At 39.9% G+C, this 21742-nt stretch overlaps 1 protein-coding gene across 1 annotated transcript in view; it reads right to left on the reverse strand.

The window, feature by feature from the left end:
* The window catches only part of Rab3gap2 (RAB3 GTPase activating non-catalytic protein subunit 2), a 75569-nt gene that overhangs the window by 5812 nt on the left and 48015 nt on the right, over positions 1-21742 (reverse strand). The window contains exons 20-31 of the mRNA XM_070022769.1: positions 19274-19491; positions 18826-18919; positions 16759-16864; positions 15540-15700; positions 14181-14409; positions 10946-11119; positions 10741-10847; positions 7927-7993; positions 6276-6346; positions 2595-2630; positions 1466-1540; positions 937-1155 (exon numbers count right to left, since the gene is read on the reverse strand). Coding sequence (XP_069878870.1) covers positions 937-1155; positions 1466-1540; positions 2595-2630; positions 6276-6346; positions 7927-7993; positions 10741-10847; positions 10946-11119; positions 14181-14409; positions 15540-15700; positions 16759-16864; positions 18826-18919; positions 19274-19491 — 1557 coding nt within the window. The remainder of the gene's footprint in view (positions 1-936; positions 1156-1465; positions 1541-2594; positions 2631-6275; positions 6347-7926; positions 7994-10740; positions 10848-10945; positions 11120-14180; positions 14410-15539; positions 15701-16758; positions 16865-18825; positions 18920-19273; positions 19492-21742) is intronic.

A 21742-nucleotide genomic window follows, 5' to 3' on the forward strand; every position in this document is an offset into this window, starting at 1 on the left:
AGGCTACAGAGTGAGACTATTTCAAACAAAAACCCTAGGCTGGGGATATAGCTCAATGGCAGAACACTTGTCTACCATATTCAAGGCTCTGCATTTGATCCCTACCACTGAAAAGCAAACAAATACAATTGTTGGTGGTTTTCAGCCACTAAGTTTTGAGATCAACTGGTAAGCAGTAATAGTACTAAGCCTATGTAATCTAAATCTTTTTAAAAAAGTATTTGTTGACTCATTTAAAATATCTTAAGAGTTAAGTAGAGTAAGTCAGAAAAATCAGGAGTATCAGTAGATAGCACACAAGAAGTTCCTAGGCAGGAAATGTACTACAGAGCAAAGAGCATTGATCTTTAAGTCAGAAGACCAAGTTTCTATCTCAAAATCCACCATTTTCAATCAGATTATACCTTGGGCAAACGACCCTACTACAACTGGTTATTATTTTACTGTTTATGGTACTGGGATTGAACCTAGCAAGTATTCTACCACTTGAGCAATGCCTCCCTCTCCCCACGCCCCCTTCACACCTTGAATTTTTCTTTCGAAAATAAAGTATCCTGAGTATTTTCAGATATAGCTTCCACATCTTAGATGTAGAGGTCTAAAACTATACTATTTATTATTTACCATGTGGCAAACTTGTTAATAGGTACTTTCTGTTGAATATGTTAATTAACTCATACGCAAGGCACTAAAACCATCACTCATCCAAGACAGGGAATTCAGGAGGCAAAGCAAAGTTGAGTCAGGACACAACAGGGTGAGGGTCTGCAGATCTTACATATGAGGAATCCTAAGTCCCTTAGGACATTCAAATATAGATATATGAACTACGTAGGTCACAGAGAACTGAACAACTTTTATTTAGTAAGAAAATCTGCGTGTCTGCTACCCTGCCACACCTAAATGGCTCTCAGGTCCTTTGGAACATTCACTTACCTTACTATCGAAAAGTGCAAGTGGCTTCACAGTCTTCAGAGAGAAGCGCATGACTGCGTAGAGGATGGAGCAGAGGATGGAATGGTGCTCCACCAGTGGGTAGTGGATGTGCTTCTGCTCGAGGGCCAGCTCCACTATGGAGATTGGGCCTTCCACAGAGAGCCAAGCATCCTCAGTGTCCAGGACAGGCACTTGCATTTCATCCCTGCTAACGTCTGCCTAAGGGTTTGCAGAATGCAGGACTGAATTAAGAACTGGACAAACATAGTCTACTAATATCCTGATGACTTCCTAAAGTAAAGCGTAAACCCATGTTCTATACCCCCATGATAGTAAAAGAATATCAAGTCTAATAAGAAAAATACTATTGTTGGACTTAAATCAGTCTCAAAATGAAAAATAATCTCATCACAGCAGTCTTTTCTTAAGGCCAGTGAAGTTCAGATTACTTAATATCTTAGTCACCACTCAGAATGAAGGGTCTCACTACACAGCCCAGACTGGTCTTGAGCTGCCTTAGCACTTTTACCTCTAATAATGTCTGAAGAAGATCTAAACAGGAGCCCAGGAAAGATGTCATTGCTGTGTCACTCATCCCCACATCCTGTTTCAAAATGGAACAGAATCAGTCCTGAACCAAAACAGCTATTAGAATCAGACAACAAGAAGATTCCACACATCTGTTCACCCTACTCTACTCTGAACAGACAAGAATTTGAAGTCATAGGCATATTTAAGTTCCCTAAAAAAAAAAAAATAAGTGTTCTCCTTTATTATCCTAAAATTGTGCTACTGAGAAGTAACGCAGATAATGCTAATAAAAATATATGCTAAAAAAAGTTGTGTTCTAGGAAGGCGTGCACCTCAATGGTAGAACATGTGCTTAGACTACACAAAACTATGGGATCAGCCCCTAGCATATACACATAAAAGGGTACAAAAAACTAGTATTCTTTGTGTATTATAAAGAAACTTCTATACTGCTACTCAACTAACCAAGAAATAGATACAGGTAATATAGACATGAGACATGAAATATTATCATCAAAGAGCCTTGTCTGTTTTCCCTGTATCTTTGAGAGACTGAACTGAACCTTCTGAACAAAACTAAAATTCCTTAGCTTGAGAACTACTAGATTCATGCTGTGGGCAGCAAGTTAATGAGGGCTAGAGTCCTGTGTCCCAGCATTTCTTAAGCCATTTTTAATAATATTTCAAAGTTTTGAGTAAAAGTTTTTGAGTGAAAGTGGCCGTAAGTACAAGCACAGTATCTGTCGATTAGAACTCTATTTAGAGCAATGTTGTATTTGAACAATGGCTATTACATATGTGAAGATTAAGGAAACTACTCAAATGCCTCTGACTCCATGTGATGCTGGATTAACATGTGGGAGGCATAGCATGTTACTGTACCATTCAAAGTCCAAAGATGAATGTGTCTTAAGAAAACTTAAACATGCTAACTTCACAGTCTGGAAAGGTGAATTAAAATTGGCCATAGTTCATGACCACTTCCTTCATATATTAGTTTCTATTTCTCTTATCTCCTGCTGTGTCATCCAAATGCTAAAAGGCATAGTTCACCTCTTCAGTTAATCAAGTACAATGTTAAGTTTAGGATTAACAACTGTACTTTTATAATTAAGAGACTCACTTACCCTTCGGCATAGCCTATCCTTTGGTGATTTTCCAACCTGAGACAAAAAGGACACAAAATATTGTAATATTTAAAATTTAAATAAAAAGGCACTACAACAGACTAGGAATTTAAAAGTAATCAGACTTACAAACTACAACTACAACAGTAAATATATGTGACCTATAAATAATTGGTTACCAGTAGGTCCAATTAATTTTATAATGGAATTCACAAGTATATCACAAAAATATGACATTGAGCTCGTAATCATTTTCAAAAATTTTATAAACATGTTTTGTGTGTATAAGTACTGTGTGTATGTATGTATGTGTGTATTTTGGGACAGGGTCTCACTATACAATCCTTGAATTCAATATGATTCTGCCTCAGTCTCCTGAGGGCTGGAATTACAGGCCTGTATGACAACCTCAGCTAAAATAATATACTTTTGAGCTAAAAAAAGTTTCTGCTAGGTGTGGTGATATACTCCTGTGATCCTAGACCTCGGGGGCATTAGGCAGGAGGCTTTTGAGTTTGAGGCCAGCCTGAGCTACATAATAAGACACAGAGAGGGGAGGAAAAAAAGAAAGGGAGAAAGACAAAACAAAACAAAACAAAACCCTCTAAAAAATGTGGCCTTCATTTTATACAGTAAAATAACTGTGTTGTCTTAAGAATGCAGAACCATACTCAAGGCTTGTCGATACAGATGAAATCGTTTTAAACAGAAAGATGGAGAACACTCTTAACACAGACAAGCTTGTCTACTTTAGCTCATCTTTCCAGCTGCAGATTTCCTTGATTCAGTTAGTGCTTATTAGGATTCAACTATATATATGTCTCCAGGGGGAAGAGGAGGTGAAAATAGTGCCCTTAGGAGCACTGCTCCACAAGTGAAGAAATTCACAGAGTGCAGTGGAGTCTGATACAAGAGTCTTCCTCCCTCATTACTCTTAACATAGTTCACAGACTCTGGGCACCTAAGCTCAGCACAATCCAATGCCAGAATATTGCTAGAATCATCCTTATATCTGAGCATGTAACTTATAATGAACCAATGTTTTCAATATCAAGCAATGGGCTCTATTTACTGAGCCCTTTGAGCTAAGCAGAGACGAATGCTAAGCAGTTCACATGCACTAGAATATTCAAGCACACTGTCTGCAAAGAAACAGCTTCCAGCTCAGATGATTTTATCAATTGTTTTTATTTTTTGGTGGTACTGACTTTACTCAGGAGCTTGCATTTGCTAGACGAGCACTCTACTGCTTTACACTTCCAGCCCTTTTTGCTGCAGTTATTTTTCGAACAAGGCCTCGTGCTTTTTGCCTGGGAGCTAGCCGCAGACCCTGATCCTCCTCCCTATGCCACTGAGGCATGTGGGCTTGCAGGCCTAATTCATCATGCTCAACTCATTTGTTGAGATGGCAGTCTCACTAACTTTTGCCCTGATTTACCTTTCTGCCCTCTTCTTCCTGAGTGCTAGCTACAAGTCAGGCATGAAGCACAGTGTCCACCTCAACTTTGTGGGCTGAATATGAACTGTCCTCCAGAGGCTCATGTGTTGAATGCTTGGTTTCCAGATAGTGGTGCTCAGTATACTTTGGGCTTTGAGGGTTTCCAATCCCTTACCACCCCATCCCTCCCCTTCTCTGCCTTCCTATCTGCCATGAGGTGAGCAGCTTCCTCCTCTAGTATGGTCCTACCACCACAATGGTCTGCCTCATCACAGCTCAGAATCAGGACAGCCAAGGACTAAGGACTGAAATCTCTGAAATTATGAGCTAAAATAACCTTACTCCTCCTTTACATTGTTTATGCTAGGAATTTTGTTACAGCCCCTTATACACCCAGTTTCTCTTTTATTACGACAGCCTATGATCCAGATAGCTCTCTGAATCCTGCCAGTCACCTCCAGTACTGGACTACATTTTCTTCTGACCTGCTTTTCATTGTTTCATAAGTACTCATCTACCAAACTTCAAGTAAGAAGTTTTATCACTTCTCTTCTTTTGGCACTCCCAAAATTCCTTATGTTACTTTCTCCTATTATTCTCTTAAAAGAGGGCAGTCAGAAGTGATGCAGAATAAAACATCACAAGGACCAAAAGAAGCAAGTTACAGGGAAGTAATTAAGCAGGCAAGGAAGGAAAACACAGAAGGGATGGTTAGATTTTTTGTGTGTGTATGAAATGCTAAAGATGTTTAATATTAAGACCGTGTGCATACTAAGTAAGTATGTGCTCTACCACTGAGCTGTAGTCCCAGACTCACGATAGTTACAAAATTGTCAATGCCATCACACAAAGCAATTACTTTTGGTCATTGGGCTTGAACTCAGGGCCTGGGCGCTGTCCTTGGGCTCTTTTTGCTCAAGGCTAGAACTCTACCACTTTGAGCCACAGTGCCACTTCCAGTTTTCTGGCAGTTAATTGGACTTTCCTGACTAGGCTGGCTTCGAACCACGATCCTCAAATCCTAGCCTCCTGAGTAGATAAGATTACAGACATGAGCCACAAGGTGCTGGCATACAAAGCATTTTCAAGGGAAGCAGTGACCCAACCAAAGGCATCTGAGTTGTGATGCTAAACATGACATCAGAGTGGTTGGTATACTGGCAATTCTCTTGATTCACTTAACTGATGCCAGATTAGTCTACTATCTTGACTAGTCTGTAAAAAGTACTAACTAACTGGTCTCTCTGGCTACGCAGCTTGAGGCTGGACAGATATCCCAGTTGGCAAACAGATTCTCATCCTAGTAATTGAATTCTATGTTCACATGTTATTCCCAATCTACTCATGTGCCTGCATAGTTACTGTTATTATGTGACTTAATGAGATATGAATGAGGAAAAATGGAGCTGTTTATATTAAGGCTATGTTGAATACTTTAAAACAATTTGTAGAGAAGAATAAATAACTTTCTAGGGCTGCTGGAAAACATATACTGTTAGGGACAGAAAATTTTAAGATTTTACATTTAGCAAAAGCTTCAAAGAAACAGGATCTAGATATGGACAATTTATTATGAATGAGGTTTATTCAAGAAAGCCAAACTAATACTCTAGCCAACTCTATTCCAAGAAAGTATCTTGGGTATAAGAGATTGGTAAATTAAGCATGCATAGTCATATGTGTGATTTTAAAGTAAAATGTAATTCCTTATTTGACTTTATCAGCTATCATGTCTTTTGCCAAAAAATGTCTTTGGACGAGACATTTACTATGCTCTGGTTAGGGAATCTTCCTCGGGACATTAAAATGCCAGTACTGGAAATTACATTTAACATAGCATGAATGAACTGAAAAGCCAAACCAAAAAACAAAAACAAACAAAAAAACCCCCAAAACTAGTTCAAGCTGGGGGCTAGGGGCTCATGCCTGTAATCCTAGCTACTCAGGGAGACTGAAATCTGAGGATCGTGGTTCAAAGCCAGCCAAGGCAGGAAATCCGAGAGACTCTTATCTCCAATTAACCACCAGAAAACCTCAAGTGGTACGGTAGCCCAAAGTGGTAAGAGTACTATAGCCCTGAGCTAAAAGAGCTCAGGGATAGTGCCCAGGCCCTGAGGTTCAAGCCCCAAGATTGACCAAAAATAAAAAGGTCAACAAGGCTCAGTGTTAATGATCTTATACCAGTCAACTAAACTAAGGGAACTAATGAGTAAGAAACAATATACAATTCAAAACTACCTTACCTTATCCATCAAGTATGTAGCAGCAGAAAACCTTTTAACCAAGAACGTATTCCACATCATCAGTGCAATGCCTAGAAGGCAGGGTGAAAGCCAAGTGGGAAACAGAAGGCTTACATAGTGTCACTGCATCATACTAGACAAATTACTGTCCTAAGCCAACTGAACTACTATCATTTCCTATATCTTATACAATATTCAGGAAGTTAATGAGCCCTTCATCTTAAAAAAATCATGTTAAGTGGTTGTACGGAGGCTATAATTCCATATGTCGGGTTATGAATACAGTAACCCAACTGGTGATATTGTCTTGATCAATACAACCCCACCCCACCCTCAAGTAACATAGTTCAGTTTTTATATGATATACAGTGAATTATCATGCTGCATTTACTCTCCCTTCCTCTCTCCATCTGTGTACCCTCCTTGTTGTCCTTCCCCCTAAATATGTTGCTGCTGCTTGGTATTCATTTTTTAAAGTACTTAATCAGTTTGAAATGCTAATGAAAATCAAAACTAGGCTGTGGAAGAGTATATCAAAATGGCAAGTACGGGTAAGAAATGACTTACACACCATGAGTGACAAGAAAAATAGAAAAATCACAGTATCACATAACAACCAGCAAGGCTTTGTCTATTTGTCTGTCTTTGCAAAGCTGGGGATCAGGCCCAGTGTGTATAATATTAAGCAAGGCTCCACCACTGAGCCAAACATTTTAAATGATAACACCAAATGCTGGTGATTATGTGAAACAAATGGAGAATAAACTACAGGTAGGGTAAGTTGCAAAAATCACTTGGAAAACTACTTGACAGGATCTACTAAAGCCACATGTGTCTACCCCATCACCTAGAAATTCTACTCATAAGAAATGAGTAACAAGAGATATGGAGAAGACTAAACATTTGAGACCAGCTTGATTCATAAATTAATAAATTAAGATATAAAAATTACTTAAATCTCAAGCAAAGTTCCAAGCTTTCTATTTATATATTCACTAAACTGTGCCATTAAAATTATAAGAGCCAACCATATTAGGTAGCATAAACCTAACATTTCAACTTGGGAGACAGATGAAATGACCACTAATGCCCTTTCCCCTTCAGAAGAACATTTTTGCAAGTAGTTAAAACGGCAGTACTTTGCATATGGCAAAACACCTAGATGGTAGGGTGAGCAAATAAAAATTATGAAGATAAATATGTGAAACCTCATATCCTGTTAAAGCAGGTGTTCTCTTTTGAATCAATTTTTTTCAATACTGGAATCTGAACTCTGAAGGTCTTGTACTTGATAAATAAGCACTCTTGAGCCATGCCACCCAATCGATGACATTTTGGACTTTAGTGCTGGTAGTAGAGATTGAACTCAAGTGTCTTGTGTTTGTTAGGCAGGAATAGTCAGTTTTGCTGTACAGTCTTCTGTATGTATGCCTGAAATGGCCGGCTTTGCTCCCCACCCACCTCTTGTAACTAGGATGATAGGTGTACCTACCACCCCGCCCCACATTCCCCCTAGTTGAGATGAGAGTCCCACAAACATCTAGGTAGGGCTGGCCTGGAGCCACTCCCTCAATCTCTGCCTTCCCAGTAGCTGGGATTACAGGCTTGAGTCATCATACCCACTTATTGTTTGGGGCAACTATTTACTTACCATTCTGAACATGTGCATTAAGAATGTGCTTCAAGTGTTCTATTGACCTGACAAAATAACGTGCTTCCTTATGAACAGAAGAAAAGAGAGGGAAAAAAAGGTTATTTAAGAAGTGCTTCAAATACTAAAGGGAGAGACTTCTTACACAAATTTAATAATGTTACAATAAAAACACGTTAATTAGGTAGAGGTGGGAGTGTAACACATTCAAGGCTAGGTATTTCTACCCAGCAATTAACAGGCCAGCCTGGGCTACATAGCAAGACCCTGACTCAAAAACCAACCAACAAAGCAATTACATAAACAGAAAACTATGGGATTACTTAGGTACGAAGTAACTTGTGATTAAACAACATGATTAATTTCTCGAATCTCCCAGGTCATACATGCTGGAATGAAGATTCAAACTCAAATGTGTTTTTGTATACCACCACACGTTTTCTCTCCAGTGAATTCTTCAATTTCACACAGACGTGAAAACAATGAGTTTATTCTTATAAATGAAATACCTCCATTCATCATTCAACAAGATTTACTGAGCAGCCACTATGCACCAAACTTTGAAGCATCAAGGATACATATATATACTAATGAGCTCAGAGGCAGCCTTAACATGCCATGTGAGCACACTATAAAGTATGTTACTATTAAATGCTATGGAGAAAACTTAGAACAGTAGGAAAATATGAACTATCAGAGGGATGTCTTAAGTTCTCTTTAAAAATCAGTTTATCTATTAAAACCCAAATACAATGATGATCCACTTTTTTGCTAACTAATTTACCACTGTCAACAAACATGCTGGTGGAAATTGGTAATTCCCAAAGGTAATCAATTGTTTTAAGCCTACTAAAGTAGTATTATGAAATAGTGAGGCTGGCACAGGGGTTGAATGGTGCCAGAAGATTAAAAATTAATAGGATAATGTAAGCAATTCTTCCAACAATGATTACAGTAATGTAAATACCAGGCATCATGCACAAATATTAATCTATAAACTACTATAAACTTGGGTGATGACCAATGATAGCCTTCGTTTCAGAAGAATTTGAAATAAAGGATTCACAGACATTTCCAAAAGTCACATGTGGTGTGTTAAAATGATTAGATATAAGCCAGGCACCAGTGGCTCATGCCTATAATTCTAGCTACTCAGGAGGCTGAGATCTGAGGATTGGGGTTCGAAGCCAGCCTAAGCAGGAAAGCTTGCAAGACTCTTATCTCGAGATACTAATCAAAATAAAGCCAGAAGTGGAGCTGTGGATCAAGAGGAAGAGCGCTAGCATTGAGCAAAACTGGCAGCTGTGTCTATTATGCAAACAACCTCTGGTTCATAAACCACATGCTCTTGGGTTTTCTTTGTTTTCCTTTTTTTTTCGGTCGGTCATGGGGTTTAAACTCTGGGCCTGGGCACTGTCCCTGTGGCTCCTCAGCTCAAGGCCAGCGCTCTACCGCTTGAGCCACAGCACCACTTCCGGTTTTCTAGTGGTTTACTGGAGGTAAGAGTCTCACGGACTTTCTTGACAGGACTGGCTTTGAAACATGATCCTCACATCTCAGACTTCTGAGTAGCTAAGATTACAGGCGTGAGCCACCAGCGCCCGGCCAGAAATGGCACTGTGGTTCAAGTGGTAGGGCACTAGCCTTGAGCTGAAGAGCTGAGAGACAGTGCCCAGGCCCAGAGTTCAGCTCCCAGGACAGACCAAAAAAAAAATAAAATGCGCCATTTAAAAAGTAGAGATCTTAAGACAGTCTCCAGTGGCTTGAGCCTGTAATCTTAGCTGCTCAGCAGACTGAGATCTGAAGATTGCAGTTCAAAGCAAGCCCATACAGGAACATCTGTGAGATTCTGATCTTCAGTTAACACCACCAAGCTTAAGTAGAGTTCTGGCATTGAGCAGAAATGTTCAGGGATAGCACCCAGGCCCTCAGTTTAAGCCCCAGGATCACCCCCCACCCCCCAAAAAGTAGGTTTTGTTGAGATTTTCTTTTATGAGAATGTAATGTACAGAAAATATAGAAAAAAAACTTAATTTGTGAGATGTAATTTACCAGAACACTAGGGGAGTCTAGGTAAGGGGCTGACTAGCAAAGAGCAATCCTGGTGTCGGCCTGGAAGGACAGGCTCCTTTATGAAGGGGCTAAGGTGTTAAGACAAAAAGTAGGTCACAAATTGAGTGGCGAGATGGGATCCAAACCCAAGCCTGGGTCTTCCTTCCAGGGTGGCTTTCAAACCCTGAATGCCCAGGGAGAAACAGGCTACAGAAAGTAGAGGAAAACAAGGCCTGGGCAGCAGAGAGTTGAAAGGAAAGCAAGGCCAACAGTGGACAGGAAGTCAACCATGTGCATCTGGCTCTTTCTACTGTTCTTCTGAGACACAGAATCTGAACAATCAGTTTGCTGGCAGGCATCAGGATCTTCCACTTTTGTCAAGATGATTATCCTAAGAATATTTTATCAGGTAGATGACATCTCACACAGAAATTCCAAAAGTTAAAAAAGGTACTTGGTATAATTTAGTAGGGAGTTGAGCACATTAGTTTTAAATTATGATGCTTATTTATTGGTGTACATTTAGCAGATGTAACTTCTCTGTGCCCTACTTTTCTGGAGTGAGGATAATGACAATGCCCACTCTTCAAAGGTATCCAGTGACCACTAAAAAAGGTAACTTATGAAAAGGGCTGAGTACAGTTACTATATGCCATAATAGGGAAAACCAGTGTTTACAGTACGTTGCTTAACAGTCCCATAAGCACACAGCAGGAGCAGAGAGCAAAACAGATCAGCATGAATTGGCAATGGGGATCTTACCTCTGGATCTTTATTCCACTGAACAACATACTCCCAGCAGCAGTGTGCATGCAGCACATCGAGCTCTAGGCTACAAGGAAACTGCTCATAGGCTAAATGCAGCAAGTCTGAAAGTCAGAAGAAAGGGTCATGTTATTCTTTCCCAATGAAGAGTCCATACTTCTCTCCACTCTGGGCATCATAATTGCCATTATTTGTGTATCACCTGGTATGGCTCCTAAGTCTGTCCCCTCCTCCGACATATCTAGGAGACGTTTGTTAATTCCTTCTTCATGTTCATCTGGATTTTCAACATCTTCTTCTTTATTAGCCAGTTTTAACAGTTCGGGGCTGAGGTCCTGTTTAAATACCCACTTGGCCACACTGTCTGCAATGCCACCTACAGGTGGAGGACAAAAAAGAAAATGAAAACTTGTGGAACATGAACCCCGGTGCTTGGTAAACGGAGCCAAAACAGTGCATAATAAGCACTTGCTTTGGAAGAAGCCTAAGTACCACATGCAGTTTTGAGGCATGGAAGTTATAGCAGCATCACTACCTATCACTCTCAGAAAGTATTAGACAAGGGGCTGGAAAGGTGGCTCAGTGGTAGAGTGCTCTTGAGTGACACATGCATGTGACATTATGCCCTGCCTCTAATAGAATTTTTACTAGACCCTAACTTGCCTATATAAAATATTGAGAAAAATTTAGCCACAAGTAATCAATAATGTTTCAGCCATCAATAAAGTAAAAATAATTGTAGACGCAAGCTGACAAACATTCAAGAGGCATGAAGCCCTATTTTCTACCTGAAGCAAGTTAAACATTAAGAACATTCAAAAACTTTCATTTCAATCTTCACATCCCCATTATGAAAAAGGGTCTTGCTATGATTCCCATGAACTTCTCTTCCACCACAGTCTCCCAAGTAGCTGGGACTCTAGGTGTATACCACCACATCCAGCTTCCCTCATGGAGTAGTAAAGTGTTTGCTTATTAGTTTTTCAAGCCCCTGAGTTTGATCTTCACCATTACTAAATAAATAAATAAATAAATAAATAAACAAACTGCCAGGCATATGTGGCTCATGCCTGTAATCCTAGCTATTCAGGAGGCTGAGATCTGAGGATCACAGTTTAAAGACAGCCCAGGTAGAAAAGTCCATGAGATTCTCCAATTAACCAGCAAAGAGCTGGCAGTGGAGCTACAGCTCAATGGTGGAGGGCTAGTCTTGAGTACAAAAGCTCAGGGATGGTGCTTATGCCCTGAATTCAAATCCCAAGAGTAGCGCATGTGCATGCATATGTGTGTGCACACACATGCACAAGCACACGCATGCGCGTGCGCGCGCGCATACACAGAGAGAGAGAGAGAGAGAGAGAGAGAGAGAGAGAGAGAGAGAGAGAAACAAAAACTATCCCCAAACAACAACAAAGACAAAAACCCAAAACCTTTCCATAAAGAGTACTTTACGGAAAACTCAAAGACATCAGATAAATGGAAGTAGTATGCTTGGTAATTTAATTTCTCATACTGGGCTTCTAAATTACTTGACAATTTGTATTCTAGAATTAAACCTTTGATTATTTTTTTTACATTAGTTATAAAATGGAACAGTGTTCCTATGCTTTCAATAGATGGCACATAAGTATAATGAGCTTACAACTGAACTGTCACACTAGCAACAGTGGCTCATACCCAGCAGGCTCATGACCCTGCCCGTGCTAGCCTTACAGGAGGGTGAGATCAGGAGGATCACAGTACCAGGCTGGGGGTGGGGAGGGGGGAAGGGGGCAGAGAGGGAGAGAGGGTGGGAAAGGGGGTAGGAGAGGGGGAGTGGGGGGTAGTGTGCATGAATCCATGTTCATGGAAGGAAGTTGCACACATGGTAGTGTACAAATGTTAACTATGACAGAAAGCCTAAAACAGGCAGATCAAGTTCAAGTGTGGGCCCAGGAGGAAAGCTAGAGCCTTTTCTAAAAATAGCCAACAAAAAAACAGGATGGGAAGCAGGGCTCAGGGGTAAAGTACAAAGCCTGACAAGCTCAAGCCCTGCGTCAAACCCTAGTGCTATTCAAAAGAGAAAAAAATTATCACAAGTCTAAAAACAAATGAGGAAACAGGGACTGGGGGCCTGGCAGAGCACCTGCCTACCAAGCTCAAGACCCTGTTAAGCCCCAATACTCAAAAAAAAAAAAAAAACAAAAGGAGGGGGGGAGAAAACAAGACATATACACACATGCATTCTCATCATCATTCTCATCATATGTCACATGATGTATGATGCTCCACACCTCTGGTACTCTGCCATGTAGTCCATAGACTGTACCTCCAGGACCATAACCAAAATACAGCTCTTTTCTTTATAAAGTACTTTGCCTTTTCTGTATAAAATAGGTGATTATAACAACATAACACTAAGACAAAAATAGTCTCAGAATGGACAGAAAAGACACACATGCTTAGTCTACTTCTGAATTGGAAGAGTTGGAAGTTTAAAGCATAACTGGACCTTAGCAGGTGCAATTTGAAATGCATACTTTGAACTTCTAATTAAAAAGAAAAATAATGAGAAAACAAGTTAATAAAATAAAGATTTAGAAATACTTGGGCATTTATAAAGCTAGAAATGTAGGCATCCTGGTACCAAACAGCTAACAGAGCTTCTGATAAGAAAAGCAAGCACCCAAAGAAGATCAGAACTGAATGATGCTTATGATCCTACATGATCTAACCACAGAAATAATAATGTCTCTGCCAGGGTAGAAGAGAAGAAGACAAAAACCTTGTGTCCTCACTTACACAGGAAGCTACAAAGGTGATCTTACAGACAGAAGCAGCATCTGAGAGCCGTCAGCAGAGGCTGGGATGTGTGAGTGTTGGGGTGGGGGGAATGGAGGATGGGTAGAAGGGGGCCGCAGGATAGGAGGAATAACCTCTACTGTTCTACACACAGTCACGTCACAACAACTATATTTTACAATATCAAGAACAGACGATGGGCTGGGAAGGTGGCTCAGTGGTAGAGCGCTTGCCTTGCATGCCTGAGGCCCTGGGTTCGATTCCTCAGCACCACATAAGCAAAAAGAAAAAAGCCGGAAGTGGCGCTCTGGCTCAAGTGGTAGAGCGCTAGCCTTGAGCTGAATAGCTGAGGGACAGCGCCCAGGCCCAGAGTTCAGGCCCCACGACTGGACCAAAAAAAAAAAAAAAGAACAGAGGACTTTTGACTGTCCCTAACATAAAGAAATGCCAATCACCTGGATCTGTTCACGGCAGGCTGCATACATATATTAAAATGTCACACTATACACCATCTATTATCTGGTTAGTAAGTGGCAAAAAGAAAATATTTAAGAAAATAAAAAAGATTACCAAAAAAAAAGAAAGAGAAATAAAGTTTTGTGGAGATCAAGAACAAAAAGATTCAGGTGCAAATGCTGAAATAAACTTCTGCTTACCTTTTCCTCCTTCTAGCAGTTTTTTAACCGAGAGCCTGGGAAGTGGCTCCGCTTGCAGCGATGACACTTTGGAGGTTCGAGCGCTGCCCTTGGTGTGAAGCAGAGTCTGAAGTAGCAGACAGTCCTCCAGCTGTTTCAGCAGAAGTTTCCAGTATTCAGTGTCAAGAGAAAGAGCCTCCCAGGAATCAGTGAGGGCCTCAGCATCAGCACCCAAAGCTGTTTGGGAAAACTAACAGAAAATGTCCACGTGATTCTCTGCTTTTAGGGAGAAAGCATGGCCAATTAAGGTACATAATTAGGCAACACACAAAGGCTGTTCTGCCTCACTGAATGAGAGGAGGGACATTTACAAGGGGTCCAGTAATAATGACCCAGTTCAACCACCAAGTTTTCTGGGACTTCTTTGGCAAAGGTCAGCATTTTCTTTTTTCTTTTTTTCTTTACTGGTCTTGGGGCTTGAACTAGGTAGGGCCTGGGCACTATCCTTGAGCCTCTGTGCTCAAGGCTAGCACTCTACCACTTGAGTCACAGTGCCACTTTGGTGGCTTTTTTTTTTTTTTTTCTGAATAGTTTATTGGAGATAGGAGTCTCACAGACTTCCCTGCCTGGGCTGGCTTAGAACCGAGATCTCAGATCTCAGTCTCTCGAGTAGTCAGGATTACAGGCATGAGTCACTGATGCCTGGGCTAGGTCTGCTTTTTCTATCACTCCCAATCAGGATGTTGACATTTCTTCAGAATGCACTGACCAACTTAAGAAATCTATCTGGCATTTCTTTCTTTCATCATTATAAAACATGTCAAGCTGCAATATTAAATTTAGCCTAAAATTGCAAGACTGACAGTATGAAGTGAGTCTTCACAGTCCTATTTAGGTGTCTCTCTACATCAATGTAACACCACTCTAGGAAAACAAACAAACAAAACCCTGTCGATTCATTATGAAATATAAAACGTGTTAGATCAGTGTTTGTGTAACAGAAATTTAAGTCTTCAAAAGATGAGAAGCCCCTCCCCACCCCCACCTGCCCACCTCCACCCGAGCCAAAGGTAAATAGAAAATTCCTACTTGAGTCATCTTTCACTGTGAAGTGTGTAAGAGGTGGAAGAGTGAAGACAAACAGAATACTTTAGAATAAACCTGAGAAGCGACAGAACCAAGCCTTGACCTCTTTTAGATGAGGAAATTGAAGCTAAGGGATTCACTTTAAGGGACTTGGCAAAAATCAACACCACCTTCTCCCCCTCAAAATACTCCAAACAAGTAAGAATCTACTGGGCACACATTTCAAAGGAGAGGAAAAACATCCCTTTAGCTGATTGGATAGGAATGGAGCAAAGCCAAACTTTGCCCACTTACTTTTTTCTCTATTATGTTGTTTGATATCTGCGCAGCCACAGAATGCCCAACATGAGCAGACAGCAGAGCAGCTCCATTGTTCTCAGACTGAACACAGGCCACGCGCATCTGCTGCCACCAGGGGGACACAGACTGGGAATCCCAGGTGTCATCAATGGCCACTAGGGGATGGGGAGGGAAATAGAAAGTAAAGTCTTACCTTGCCAAAAATTTTTTTTAAGCTTGTCTAACTTTTCATATTTAAAACTAAATTTCCCAAAGATATACCTGCTGTTTCTGAACATAATGGAAAATAAATCGTGCAATTTATTATATTCGGAACATTTATATCCAATTTCTGAAAAGCCATCATGTTTCTGAATCAGTGCTAAATCCCTATTTTCATTATTACAAAACTATTATTGAACATTTTAATAGATTGTTTTTTGGTTGTTTTTTTTTTTGGGTCCGGTGGTGGGGCCTGAACTCTGGGCCTAGGCGCTGTCCCTCAGCTCTTCAGTTCAAAGCTAGCGCTCTACCACTTGAGCCACAGTGCCACTTCCGGCTTTTTCTTTTTGCTTATGTGGTGCTGAGGAATCGAACCCAGGGCCTCATGCATGCAAGGCAAGTGCTCTACCACTGAGCCACCTTCTCAGCCCCAGATTATTGTTATTTAATAGATTATTATTCTGACAATTCCAAGTATTTTCTCTACCGAGGACCACTAAGTATGCCTTACTGAAGTAAGAAAACGTATTGTTTATATTTTATCTTATAAGGACAAGCTAATCTTCATAATTAAATACTTTATGCACTACCATCTCCCTATTAATCTATTTTTTAAAAATCTCTATAGTGAAGTTTTGTGTATGTGTGCTGGTCCTGGAACTTGAACTTAACACCTTGATATGCTGTCCCTGAGGTTTTTTTGCTCAAAGCTAGTACTCTACCACTTGAGCCACAGCTCCACTTCCAGCTTTTTGCTCACTAATCAGAGATAAAAGTCTCATGGACTTTCCTCCCTGGGCTGGCATTGAACAGAGATCTTCAGATCTCAGCCTCCTTAGTAGCCAGGATTACAGTTGTAAGCCACAGTCACTGGGCTTTACAGTGAAATGTTTTGATACTGTATTATTCTTTTGTTAAAAGAAACTCTTCTCCTTCCTTGTTCTTGTGATATTTCCAAGAACAGTAGCTCAGATCCTGAGAGAACTGACTTACAGGTGCAGCAGCATCCTACCTTTCATCTTGCTCAGGAGGGACAGCATTGTATGAAGACAGCAGACAGACCGGGGTTTATCCAAAATATCTTTTTCCTTGGAAAGCCACACACTCAGGAGCAAGGACTGAAATCAAATTAAAATTCTTGTTCAGTCAAAAATAATAGTTAATGCAGACAAGATCTCACACTGTCACATATATAAAGACATGGCAGTCGGTACTGCGTCTATACACAGGCAGTGTGAGGGTCAGACCAAGGCTCCCTATCTGTCTACTACCCAAGAGATTCTGCATCATGTTGCTATCTCTCCTTTAGCTTATGCACTGTCTATTAAGAAGCATGTTACTAGAATGGACATTGCTGGTGAGTGGATTCCCTGTGGATCACTGAGATGCCAGTCGGCTTGTAGATTTCTACAGAAGACAGGGAGGACCTGGAGCTGTTGATCTTGCCTTGCCCTGCCCGTATACATGCTGGGGATATGATCGCAAGGAACAAACATAGAAAACTAGCAAACTCCCATTTTAAAAGCAATAGTAAGTTATGAAATACATTTCACACAAAAATCAAGTAGGGTGCCGAGGCTGGTGGCTCACGCCTGTAATCCTAGCTACTCAGGAGGCTGAGATCTGAGGATAGCAGTTCAAAGCCAGCCCGGGCAGGAAAGTCTGTGAAACTCTTATCTCCAATAAACACTCAGAAAACAGGAAGTGGTACTGTAGCTCGTGCTAGCCTTGAGCTGAAGAGCTGAGGGACAGCGCCCAGGCCCAGAGTTCAAGCCCCACGACCGACAGAAAAAAAAAAAAAAGAAAAAAAATCAAGTAAGGCAACAGGTATAACTTTTAAGATGTATTTGAACCAGTGTTACCTATTTAAGTTTACATTGTGCAGGGCAGGTAAGAGAGAGCTCATGATGAAGGTAACTTCCCTTACTCTTTTCAGAAAAGGAAAATTTTAGTCCTGCAATTTTTCCACTGGATAGTTCTTTTCTTTTGAGACAGGGTCTTGCTAAGTAATACAGACAGCCCTGGAACTCACAATTCTCTTACCTCTTCATCGTAACTGTTGAAATCACTAGCATGTTACCACCATGCCTAGCTGTATGATTCTTTTATCTTACGTTTGTTATATCATGAAGATTTATACCTTTAAGATATAATCAGAGTTTGAAAATAATAGAATCTTTTTTAGCTTAGTTTTCTTTTTTATTAAAAAAATACTTTTTTGAAATGCTAGGGATGGAATGCAGAGCCTTATTTATAGTATGCCTTGGGTTATATCCCTGGGCTACATCCCTAGCATACCTTTTTTAGTTGTACAACACCAACTTTTACTGATGTTCAGAGTACACTGTGAATACATTCATACCTGGCAGATTTTAACTTTATTATAAGCCAACCACAAATTATGTGGGGTTGGGGATTTAGCTCAGTGAAACAGCACTTGCCTGGCAACTGCAAAGCCCGGAGTTTGGTGCTTAGCAAAGAAGAAAGAAGAAAGAAGGAAGAAGGAAGAAGAAGAAGAAGAAGAAGAAGAAAATAAAACAAAAACGAAACAAAAAACTGGCATGGCGGTACACAGCTATAATCCCAACATTTGGGAGGCTAAGGCACGACTGCAATTCAAGGTCAATCTAAGCTACACAGAGCAAAACTTGTATCAAAAAAATAAAGAAAGAAAAAAGTACACAGGTAGCAAACAAAGATACAATAATCTTACATTAAATATGGTGATTACAAGTTTCTTGAATCATTTTTAGAAGACTTCCATGTATGTTCTATGGCAGGCTAAAAAGCAAACATTAAACTCTCCTGCATAACATTTTTTGTTTTTTATTTATTTTTTGGTTTTTGTTTTTTGCTAGTCCTAGGGCTTGAACTCTGTCCCAGAGCTTGTTTTTGCTCAAGGCTAGCACTCTACCACTTGAGCCACAGTGCCACTTCCAACTTTTTCTGTTTATGTGGTACTGAAGAATCGAACTCAGGGCGTCATGCATGCTAGGCAAGCACACTGTCACTAAGCTACTTTCCCAGCCCTCTGAATAACATCTGTAAGGAAGGACAGCACCCAGCACAAAACCCTTACCAACAACTGCTGAGGGCTAAGGCCAGCAGACTCTAAAGTGTGACACATATCCTCTGTGGAGCTTTCTCCATGCAAACACTTCCAGAAGAAGAAACTACCTAGTGAAATGAAAATGAAACGCATTACTCAATGACAAATTACCATCTGGATGAATACTGTTCCTGAACTGCAATCTAGAATTCTAGCACGAGAAAAGATGAATTAATGTTTTTTATTTATTAAGTCAGAAAACAAATCATTACACGCCTTGACAGTATCTCTTCAGTACATTCAGTAATTCCACTGGCATGACACAATGTGCATATGTCCCGCTTCTGCTAGCCAAATTATATATTAAATTCTCTGGTTAATTACTTTTATTTAGAAAAAGAAAAGTCTTTGAGATGTGGTTTGTTCCTAGACTATCTTCTAGAAGAAGGGAAGAGGTAAGAGGGGTTTATCACTTCACCTACCTAAAGCCACATATTCCTCCTCACTGATCTTCTTTATATTGAGCACATCCTTCTCATATTCTAAATACTCAAGGAATGTCTTTACAGGCAACACACCATCCTTGTCATCAGAAAATCGGACAGAAGTTCTGGTGTTCTCTTGCTTGTATTTATCTAACAGTGTCTGGAGCTTATGTAGTTCTCTTTCATCAAGCCTTAGCAACACAGCCAAGTCCTTAAAAATAAAGGAATACAAGTTCTCAGAAGACTATATCTCTTTCAATAAGCCCCATTATTTGAAGTGAAACTTAAGGCTGCAAGCAAAAGGCGACCCTTTTATTAAATATGTATTACCAGGCATCTAGAAAAAGAGAAACTCTAAGGGATATCAGTTGTAACTTGTCATTCTGAAAACAAGAACAACTTGAAATTAAAAGCTTTATATATTAAACAAGATAGACAGTATAAAATAAAAACTATGGGAAAATAATTCGCATTGTATCTGCACGTAAGTCCTTTAGGTGGCTATCAGGGATCCAACTGATTTAAAAGTCACAGATAAAACATGCCAACCTAACCAGTAGTCATTGTAGTAGTAGTCAAACTAGTGCATGCTAGGCAAGCACTCTACCACTAAGCTACCTTCCCAGCCCTCTGAGTAACATTTGTAAGGAAGGACAGCACCCAGCACAAAACCCTTACCACAACAGCTGAGGACCAAGGCCAGCAGACTCTAAGGTGTGACACATATCCTCTGTGGAGCTTTCTCCATGCAAACACTTCCAAAAGAGGAAACTACCTGTTTGTATGTACCGTATGCACTGAAACAGTTCCTGAGATTACTATCATTTTTGTGGAAACCACTTAAGTTCATCAAGCAAATCTTTTCTGTATGCAACATAAAGCAATCTTTGGGTCTTGTCATATAGCCCAGGCGGGTCTGAACTCTCCATCCTTGTGCCTCATTCTCCCAAGAACTGGGGACCAGGTGTGTGACACACCTGGCTATAAAGCCACATCCTTAAATAAGAGAAGTTCCTTTGATTTACTTATATAGGCTATTGTTTTTAAGTACAAGCCATAAACTCTCAAATGAATACCAGTAGTTCAATATACTAAATTTACATAAGAGTTTTCTTAGTCCTATAACCAGCCTAGAAACTGGTTATGTTTTTGAAGGACCTAAACAAAGATTTCTATAGGAAGTCTTATTTTAATTCTGAAAGAGTGCTTTAAAAATAACAAGTAACACTATGCCAAATGTATCTCTACATTCTATGGGGCCTGTTGTGGAAATGTGACTCTGAAATAGTCTATATATTGAATTAGCCAAGTAGAAATTAGTTCCACTGAGGGTTATCAATGTATACATTTAATTTCATTTGTTGTAGTAGTTTTGTTTTCTGTTTTCTCAAGATGGAGGCTTATTGTGTTACCCAGTCTGGCCTAAAGTGTTCATCCTAACTAAATAGTCTAGAACTATTATACTTGACCACTTAACTTCATCTGCTAGTACATATGCAAGAGAATGTGTATCTTAAGATTAATCATTGAAAAAACCCATGAAATGTCCAGGATATCTTGTAGACATTGCTTAAACAACTTGAACCTTCCTTCCTGTAGCTTAAATTTACACTACAGTGGAAAGAAAAAGATCATGGAAAACAGTCGTTATTATTTGTAATGGCAATGACAGAATACTAATATGAGTGCACTATTGCCAAATCATTACATGAAATCCATCTGAAGTTAATTCCAAGGAGAAAAATCTCTCATTTTTCTGCTTTAAAAAATTGTATTCGTATGTTTTTGTTTGGTTGTCTTTTTTCTGTGCCAGTCCCAGGGCTTGAATTAAGGACTTGGACACTGTCCCTGAGTTTTTGTGAGCAAAGCAAGCACTCTACCACATGGAACTGCAGCTCCATTTCCGGCTTTTTGATGGCATTGGAGATAGAGTCTCACAGACTTTCCTGCCAATGCCTGGCTTCTATGTATGTATTTTTAAACTAAAAAGTCGACATTAAACTTCAATTAACTTTTGAATGTATCTGATAATTCTTCAGCAAACATTGTAAGCAAAACATTGTAAGACTAATCACTAAAATCATTTTAACAATTCTTGCTTGGATAAGTAGAAAAGGCACAAGGCCTTGAGCCTGGCAACCTGCCCAGCAGAACACGATCATCTGGGGAGACAGGCTACATTTACTCTGTTCTTCATTAAGAACAAGTTCTCTGCATGGAAAAGTAAGAATTCTGTATAAATTCTGCCCAGCAGAACACGATCATCTGGGGAGACAGGTTACCATTTACTCTATTCTTCATTAAGAACAAGTTCTCTGTATGGAAGAGTAAGAATTCTGTATAAATTCTCATTAAGTTGCACTATGATAAAAACTACAAGTAGCTATCACTATCTTGTATTTCATATAATAAAGCAGAAATGTGAGAATTATTTTAACTCTTTGATACATTTGTACTTCATT

Source organism: Dipodomys merriami, unplaced genomic scaffold, assembly GCF_024711535.1.
Source record: "Dipodomys merriami isolate MVZ:Mamm:240054 unplaced genomic scaffold, mDipMer1.0.p SCAF_153, whole genome shotgun sequence".
Lineage (NCBI taxonomy): Eukaryota > Metazoa > Chordata > Mammalia > Rodentia > Heteromyidae > Dipodomys > Dipodomys merriami.